Genomic DNA, 8,050 nt, shown 5'->3' with positions numbered 1-8,050 from the left:
TAAAAATGGCGGCAGAAAGGGCGGGAAAAATCAGGACCCCGGTGTGTAGGCATAAGATGCCTGATTAAGTCGCCGACACCGATCCGCTCGCCGCCAAATTTTCCCGGATGTTTCAGGGCGTGCCGACAACGGCCGCGCGGTCCGCGGTGCCGCGGGCGTGAGGGCGCCGGCGGGCGCGGGCAGGCGTTTTACGTAGACGCCTATCCGCCGGGGTCCTAGAGAGGCCGCCATCTTGAGTGTGTCGGGACTCTCAAAATGGCGGCTCGGGCGGCACCCCGGCTGACCTGCCAAAAATGGCGGCAGAAAGGGCGGGAAAAAATCAGGACCCCGGTGTGTAGGCATAAGATGCCTGATTAAGTCGCCGACACCGATCCGCTCGCCGCCAATTTTCCCCGGATGTTTCAGGGCGTGCCGACAACGGCCGCGCGGGTCCGTGGTGCCGCGGGTGTGAGGGCGCCGGCGGGCGCGGGCAGGCGTTTTACGTAGACGCCTATCCGCCGGGGTCCTAGAGAGGCCGCCATCTTGAGTGTGTCCGCGCACTCTCAAAATGGCGCCTCGGGCGGCACCCCGGCTGACCTGCCAAAAATGGCGGCAGAAAGGGCGGGAAAAAATCAGGACCCCGGTGTGTAGGCATAAGATGCCTGATTACATCGCCGACGCCGATCCGCTCGCCGCCAATTTTCCCCGGACGTGTCAGAGTGTGCCGACAACGGCCGCGCGGTCCGCGCTGCCGCGGGCGTGAGGGCGCCGGCAGGCCGCGGGCAGGCGTTTTATGTAGACGCCTATCCGCCGGGGTCCTAGAGAGGCCGCCATCTTGAGTGTGTCCGCAGGGCTGGGTCCCGGCCCGCGGGCCCTTCCGCCATCCTGAGAGGGGCACGGTGCAGTACCCGCCCCGTGTCCACACGGCGGCAGCACTGCCGCCCCAACTCAGCCCGGCACTGCCGCCCTGTCAGGGGACAGACAGAGAAGGGAGAGAGTTCCAAGCACCAGAGTCCCCACCCGTCATAAAATCCTCTCAATGAACGCCCCAAAAAAAACCCCGACCCAAACTAAAAATGCCCTGCCTCTGACCAAATGAAAAAAAAAACCTTTTCTATATAGAAATCATCTATTTTTTAATATTTAATTTATAGTCATAATCTAGACATATTTCATATATTCAATTTAATTGCTATTCTATTTATCATATATACAATATTATTTTATTATTCATTATATACATAGATTTATATTACTAATGGTATTTCTATTTTATGTATATCCATCTATATTTGTAGGTTCATAGTTTTTAATATTATTTCTTTAAAAGCTCTGCCTCTAACCAAATAGAAACAAAAAACTCGATTATTTTAAATTATATTTGAATATATTTTTTTTATTTAGTTTTCATATTTATATCTGTAGATTTATATGTCTATATTGTGTATTCTATATTTATATACTATTTAACGTATTTTTTACTAGTATATTAATATACTATATGCTATTTACATTCTATTATAACATACCATTTAATATAACATATTAAAATCGATAAATTATTTATATTACATACTACATACATGTATTTTATATTTATGTTTATTTCTATATATTTATACTTACATATATATATGCATATATAGTTATAATAATTTTATGTCACTATCTATTTTTGCATATTTGTATATTTTTGCCTATATTATTTATATTATTTATTAAAAACCCTCCTCTAACCAAATAAAAAACAATAAAACATTCCTTTTAAAGTCTAAATATTTATATATTTCTATTTTCATAACAAAATATAATGTAATGTAATATATTTATATATTGGTTTCTTATATTTGCTTCTATATTTTTATTCTTTATCTTTTATATTTACAGTATCTATAAAAAAACCCTACCTCTATCCAAACACAAACCAATAAAACATTCCTTTTAGACTATATTTAGCTGTTTTTTAAGGTTCTGTTTTTCATGCATTCTACACCCACCCCTCCCTCTCAATGTTCTGGCACCCACCATGACCCCCCCCCCCCATGGCCCGACTCACCTGCTCCTCCAGCGCAGCCCGGCTCCCTCTCCCAGGGACCTTGGGGTGCCCCAAACCACGTCGGAGCCCCCCTCAGCCTTTTTTCCTCACCCCAAAGAAGGCACAGAACGACTCCAACTGCCCTGGACAGCAGCAGGGCACTTGACTGCAACCCCTCCCATGTGTCCATCCCACAGAAAGTGACTCTGCTGACACCAGAAAAGGGAGGGCAACCCCCACAAGGGCTGAAGTTCCTCCCCAGCCCTGCAGACACAGGGGACAAGGGGCAGAAAGGAGGAGGGGCAGCAGAGAAGACAAGGGAAGAAAATCAACATCAAGGTGCACGATGAAATGGAACCCCCCCTAAAAAAAAAAAAAAAAAAAAGAAGAAGAAAAATGAAAACGAAAAATAACCAAAAAACGAAAAGAAACCCCTGGCATGCTGGATGGGCAGCACAAGAGGGAGGGATTAAAAATGAACAGGGACAGTGTCCTGGTTTTGGGCAAATTTGGGGGAAAAACCTCCAGAAGGAGCCCCCAGACAGCAAACCCCACGACTCCTCCCCCCCACCGCCCACCGGGTTCGGGAAGACTTTCCTCGGAGAAGAGTGGGAGAAAAAAACCTCTTTATTTAACAAGCAAGACACTCCCCAGCACAGGGAAAAAAGACAACACCAGCTGACAAAAAACTCTTTCACCGTTCTGAAGGGATGACGAGTTCAGTCTCTCTGGCGAGTGGTCGCCCAGTTATCAGTCTCTGGCGCTTGGGAATGGCTGCTGCAGGTGACAGAGTGTAGACTCCCGGTGTTTCTTGGGGTTTCCCAGGTCCCCGTCCGGAACAGGTTCAGATGGTATCCAGGAGAGGGAGGGGACGGGGTGGAAGAGAAAACAGTCCAGGGAAAAAGTTGGACTGCCTAGCTGAACTAACTAATAAGAAAAAAGCAAGGGCAGAGCGAAGGAAAGAAAAAGAGGCAGAAGCGAGCAAGCAGGCAAGCAAGCAAGCAAGCAGGCAAGCAAGCAAACCGAGCTAAAACCTCTCCTAAACATAGACCATGGGGGAGGTGAGCCGGCTGATAACAAGACAAAACAAAGCTTCACTCTCAGAGTCAGTCCTGGAAGCACAGGACATAATACCAAACATAATCAGGACACATGATTGGAGATAGAAACACCATAACATCACCCTAGGACAGACAGTGACCGGGACACAAGGATCCCACGGGAAACAACGGCACAGGGAGCACCACAGAGGCACAGAGAAGGACGGAGAAAAGACAGAGAGTGCCAAACACACAGCAAGGACTGAGGGGTACCATGACAAAGAGGCGAACCCAGGAGCCAGAGAGGAAGCGAGCACAGCCCGTGCGGGGCGGGCAAAGACGGGCAAGGAGCAGCACAGGCACGGAGACAGAGAGGCACGGCCAGCAGGACAGAGGCTCACCAGGAGAGGGGCACAGGAAGGGAGGAGCACCGGGCAGCGCTCCTTTAGGACAAGAATATTCACACACACAAGCAATTCCCTCATTTGCACCTCATTCTTATTTCACACACCGCCCCCCCCCCCCCCCCCCCCCCCCCCAATAAAAAATTCAGCTCATAGCACAGGCAGCTCTGGCTATTCCCTGCACAGTATTTCTACCAGGGACCTGGGCACAGCACACGCGGTCGCGAGTCACCTGAATCAATCCTGATTTAACATTTCAAAGCTTCTCCTTCTGGCACTGCACCTTCTCAGACCCGGGCTGCCATGTTCCACTCCCCTCATGGCCAAATTCAAGAACAACTGTTGCCATTCTGCAGAGAATTCCCAATATGACTCACATGTTATCAGTGGGCAGAAAACTCTTTGGGCTTCAGTTCCACCTCTCACCTGTTCCACGTGGAGGGAGGACAGGCATTTGTCACACATCACAGCAGCAGTGATGGATCAAGGCTTGCTTTTTTTTTTTTTTTTTTTTTTTGATTGAATAAAAGGGTAAGAAAAAACAAACCAGGTCTCATACAAATGTCTTGAAACACCATTAAAGCTTTTTAAACCCAAGGAGACCATCGTGATTCCTGACTTCAGTCTTCTATTCATACTGGTTTTGGCATCATGAAATCAATCAGAGTCTTTAAAGAAATACTAAATCATCATGACTAAACCCCGGGCTCCTGGTCATTTGCACTTACAGCCCCTTGTAGGAAGCTCTCCAGCCTTTTTTTCCCATCCTACGTTGGACAGAGGATGGCTGTGAACCGCACGCCTCCGCACAAACAGTCCTGCCGGTTCCTCAAAAAGTTTAAAATGCCTGTGATAAAAATGATAGAAAGTAATACTGCCTCTCAGACTGTTCAAGAAATGGGAAGTTGGACTTTCAATGTCCCACTGAGAGATGCCAAATAAAAGCTTCCCCATGAGCTCGCACAGAGTAGTAACATTTCTTGGACGAAACTAAACTAAGATTTTTTTTTGACCAAACAAGATAGGTCTGTATGAGAACAGCTCAGGAGGCTTTCAGGGCTCGCAGTGATGCTGGCAGAGCACAGAACGTTAAAGATGAAGTCTTAACTCCCTGAATTAATGCCCTGTGGTAGCCAAAACTTTTTGCAAAGACACATAAGACTTGCTTCTCCTTGTTTCCGAGTTCCCAAGCCATCCTGTAATTCGTCACCTGCACTAGTGCAGACCAATCTGCCGTGGGCAAGGAACAGATCCGGCTCCTGAGCTCCAAGCCACGTGTCCCCGATGGAAACTCAAGTCAGGAATACAAAAACACCTGTGGAAGAAAGACGAGAGAAAAATCAGAAGACACAGATATTCTTCTATTTCCACACAGAAATACTGAGCCAAGCTGTTTACCTCTGGGACTCTGTTTTCAAACAGCTCCCCAACCCTGTTCCTAGATGGAAAACGTGGAGTGGCTTTGCCCATGCAAAGCCAATGAGCCTCCTCACAAGAAGGAACAAACCAGTTTCCTGCTAAATCAGACACCTGGAAATCTCACCTGTCACATGCTGTCATGGACCAGCAAGAGGGATCAGCATCCAGGCCCACGTGGACTTGTTCATTCCTGGCTTCTAATGCAGCAGGGACAACAGCACTGAAGGGAAATGATCACGTCTTCATTTAAAGAGAACCCAACTTCTTCATCAAAGCCATCACTGTCCTCGATCAGGACATCCACCATATCCAGGACATCTAATAAGTGAAGAAAAACATCAAAGCAAGAATCCAGACTAACAGGAAAAACAACAGACGTAGAATGCAACACTCCAGGAATACAAGGCATCTTTTTAATTCTTTTTAATAAAAAAAAAAAAAAATTAAAAAAAAGTATGAAAGCCACATTTGTCACACAATACAACGTTAAGTGCAACCCCTAAATTACAGCTGAACCTTCACTCTGCCTTTCAATGCTGCTGTCCAGCACGGAGCAGCTGTGGCTGCTCCTGGATCCCTGGATGTGTCCAAAGCCAGGCTGGACACTGGGGCTTGGAGCAGCCCGGGCTACTGAAAGGTGTCCCTGTTCATGGCAGGGCTGGAACTGGATGAGATTTAAGGAGCCTTGCCGGCCAAACCACTCTGGGATTCCATGACTCTGTCAACAGTCCCAGGCAGAAGGGCTAGATTTCCATTTGAGTTCAAAAAACGCTGCTGCAAGAGCATGAAGAGAGATTTCAAATACCGTTCAAGTGGCACAACCACGGCAGAAATTACTTTCAGAGGTAAAGCGGCAACTTGGCAATTCCACTTCGACTTCTGATACCAAGAACACGTGGAGAGCTGAATCCTGGAGGGCCCTTACTTAACAGGATTGCCAGAGTTATCCATCCCCAGTTTGCTGATTAGGGCTAGAAAGTGTATCCCCAAGTCATGGAGTTGGGATGTTGACAGGTTACCACATACCATCAATGTGAGAGACGGGGATGCTGATGTTATCAGAGTCCTGTTTAAACAGAGCCACCTGGAGCGTGCTGGCTGCCTGAACCAGGTCTGCTGCCTTGTCAGTGTAGGGACAGGGGTTGGCCACCAGCTTCAGCAGGATCTGTCAGCAAAGGTGGGGAGAAAGGTAAGTGCACCTGCTGGCTGGCAAGTGCAGGGGAACCACACGGTACTGAGAACGACCACGTGCTGAAAGCTGGGCAGCTTTTATGAGGACAACTTCCATAGCACTTCTGCAGGATTCTGTCTACAGTTCCTGCTCTACAGGCCACACTGATGGAAAAACAAAAACCCACCACAACTTGGCACCTAGATTGCGACCACACACCGAGTACCTGGGCAGACCACAGTGGAGGCAAAGCACTGGGCATTCAACATCCTGAAGAGTAAACAGCAAGTGTCACCTTTCCTTGTCAAGGACCACCATCTACTGAGCTCTGATAATGTTGGCACCTAAAGAGGAGATCAAAGCTACCCACACCTACACCACTCTACCCTTACACCGACAATGCTGTAATAACAGCTGATCTTTTTGGATTTCATTTTCCTACAAATCATTTGGCTGCCCTCCCACTGAACACAAGAAGGATGCCACCTCCGTATAAAGAATCCCAAACAAGGCTTTTCTCAGAATTCAATCGCTGGTCTTTGACAGGTTTCTCAACAATAGCAACAAGACCTCCAGTTTCCACTAACACTATTCTTTGCATTTTTTTATCCAGCTGATTTGAACACCGTTACCTTTTCCAAAAACTGAATCACTGCTTCCTTCTGGTCTTCTTTTGTATTATCCAAGTGCTCCAGCCAAATTGAAAGCTCCTTCCACGTGTCCTCAAACGCTCCACTGTCACGTAAAACCTGTCCAGGAAACAAAGGAGGAGGTGTGTAAATAAACCTCAAAACACCTAAAATACAAAACCCCGAGGGATGCAGATCTTTTTCTATAGTTACCTTCATGCTTCCTTCTTTTAGGAACGAAAAGAAGAGCAGGTTGATGAGGAGTCGTATCTGCCGCTCTCCTCACCCTCAGTTCAAGAGGCTCACTAGGGGGACTTCAGCTGCATAGTGGACAATAAAAATCCTACTTCTGTAATTTCTGGAAAGCAGGTTATACTGCTTTCAGAGGGCCGTACAGCTTTCTATCATTACAGGCAGTTAAAAAAAAAAGAAAAAAGCACCTTCAAAATAGCCTGTAGGGGAGTTTTAGAAAACTACCGATGAAACAGAGGAAAATCATTGCTAAATTAAACCTGAATCAGGCTACTTGTACTTAAAGCAATCAGGCAGAGGGATGAACAGTCACATAAATGAGCAGTGGGCTGTGACCACAGCAAGGTCCAGAGAGAAGTGCAAGTTGCTGGGGGTGGTGAGGAAGACCAACAAGTCCCACACCCTAGAGACAGGCTTTGACGTGCCTAGAAACTTCCCCCCGCTTTCCTGCTCTCCAAATTCAGGCCCTGACTGCGAGCACCCAAACTCGGTGACCCCGAGCTCCAGCTCTACAAGCAAGAAAGGAGGAGGGAGAAGAGGAAGGAATCCGAGTGACACCAGGGTTCAGCTCCCTCCCCCTAAGGCCCAGCAAGAGAGGAAACCTTGCCCAGCTTCCCGACCCTGGCACCTACGTTGGACGACTGCAATTACACAGGATGAATCTGTGCCTTTGCTCCTCTCCACACATCAAATACAAGGAAGCCATCACAACTCATTTGTTCTACAGTTACTCCGTGTACAACACCAGCAGCTCTAAAAACAACTGCTGCTCACATCAATCTGACAGGGGAATTCATTTAAAGCAAGAAAACATGAAGGAAAAAGGATTCATTATAATATAAGCGACTATTTTTGGCAGGGTCTGGAAACAGAAATGCACCTGCAGCTCTCACAAAACCAGGCAGGAACAGAATGTGAAATCCAAAAACGAGCCTTCAGTTACATGGCACTGTGCAGAAAAGTAAGTCCTTACCATCTATTCTTAGCAGCCTTTCTGCTGACGGAACTGCCCCAACTTCCCTGTTCCTGCTTTCCCTTCAGAGAAAATGCAAAGGACTGAAGTGGAAAGTGGACACAGGAACAAGTCAAGCAGTCCATGTTCCCACCTGGCAAAAGAATCC

At 47.2% G+C, this 8,050-nt stretch overlaps 1 protein-coding gene across 2 annotated transcripts; it reads right to left on the bottom strand.

The window, feature by feature from the left end:
* Window positions 1-3,934: 3,934 nt before the first annotated feature.
* LOC148223075 (nucleolar pre-ribosomal-associated protein 1-like) lies at window positions 3,935-7,515 on the bottom strand. Of its 2 annotated transcripts, XM_088169507.1 has the most exons (5): window positions 6,891-7,515; window positions 6,681-6,797; window positions 5,904-6,042; window positions 5,002-5,195; window positions 3,935-4,773 (listed from the first exon to the last, which is right to left on the bottom strand). In XM_088169507.1, the coding sequence occupies exons 1-4, from the start codon at window positions 6,894-6,896 to the stop codon at window positions 5,062-5,064; spliced, it is 396 nt and encodes a 131-aa protein (XP_088025633.1). In that variant the 5' UTR covers window positions 6,897-7,515; the 3' UTR covers window positions 3,935-4,773; window positions 5,002-5,061. The 2 variants fall into 2 exon arrangements, with proteins under 2 accessions (XP_088025633.1, XP_088025632.1); XM_088169506.1 differs by having other exon boundaries at window positions 6,681-7,031.
* Between the last annotated feature and the right edge of the window lie 535 nt (window positions 7,516-8,050).

Source organism: Sturnus vulgaris, chromosome 8 (assembly GCF_052056855.1).
Source record: "Sturnus vulgaris isolate bStuVul1 chromosome 8, bStuVul1.hap1, whole genome shotgun sequence".
Lineage (NCBI taxonomy): Eukaryota > Metazoa > Chordata > Aves > Passeriformes > Sturnidae > Sturnus > Sturnus vulgaris.
Note: the sequence above shows the minus strand (reverse complement) of the source record. Positions and strands in the feature narration are given on the sequence as shown.

Bases quoted from the DNA above. Each gene is read 5' to 3' on its own strand.
- LOC148223075 (XM_088169506.1), bottom strand. From the start codon at position 6,896: ATGAAGGTAACTATAGAAAAAGATCTGCATCCCTCGGGGTTTTGTATT. The intron at 6,043-6,680 runs GTAACGGTGTTC...CTTTGCTGACAG, and splicing joins TGATTCAGTTTTTGGAAAAG to ATCCTGCTGAAGCTGGTGGC. The intron at 5,196-5,903 runs GTATGTGGTAAC...TTCACTTATTAG, and splicing joins CCCCGTCTCTCACATTGATG to ATGTCCTGGATATGGTGGAT.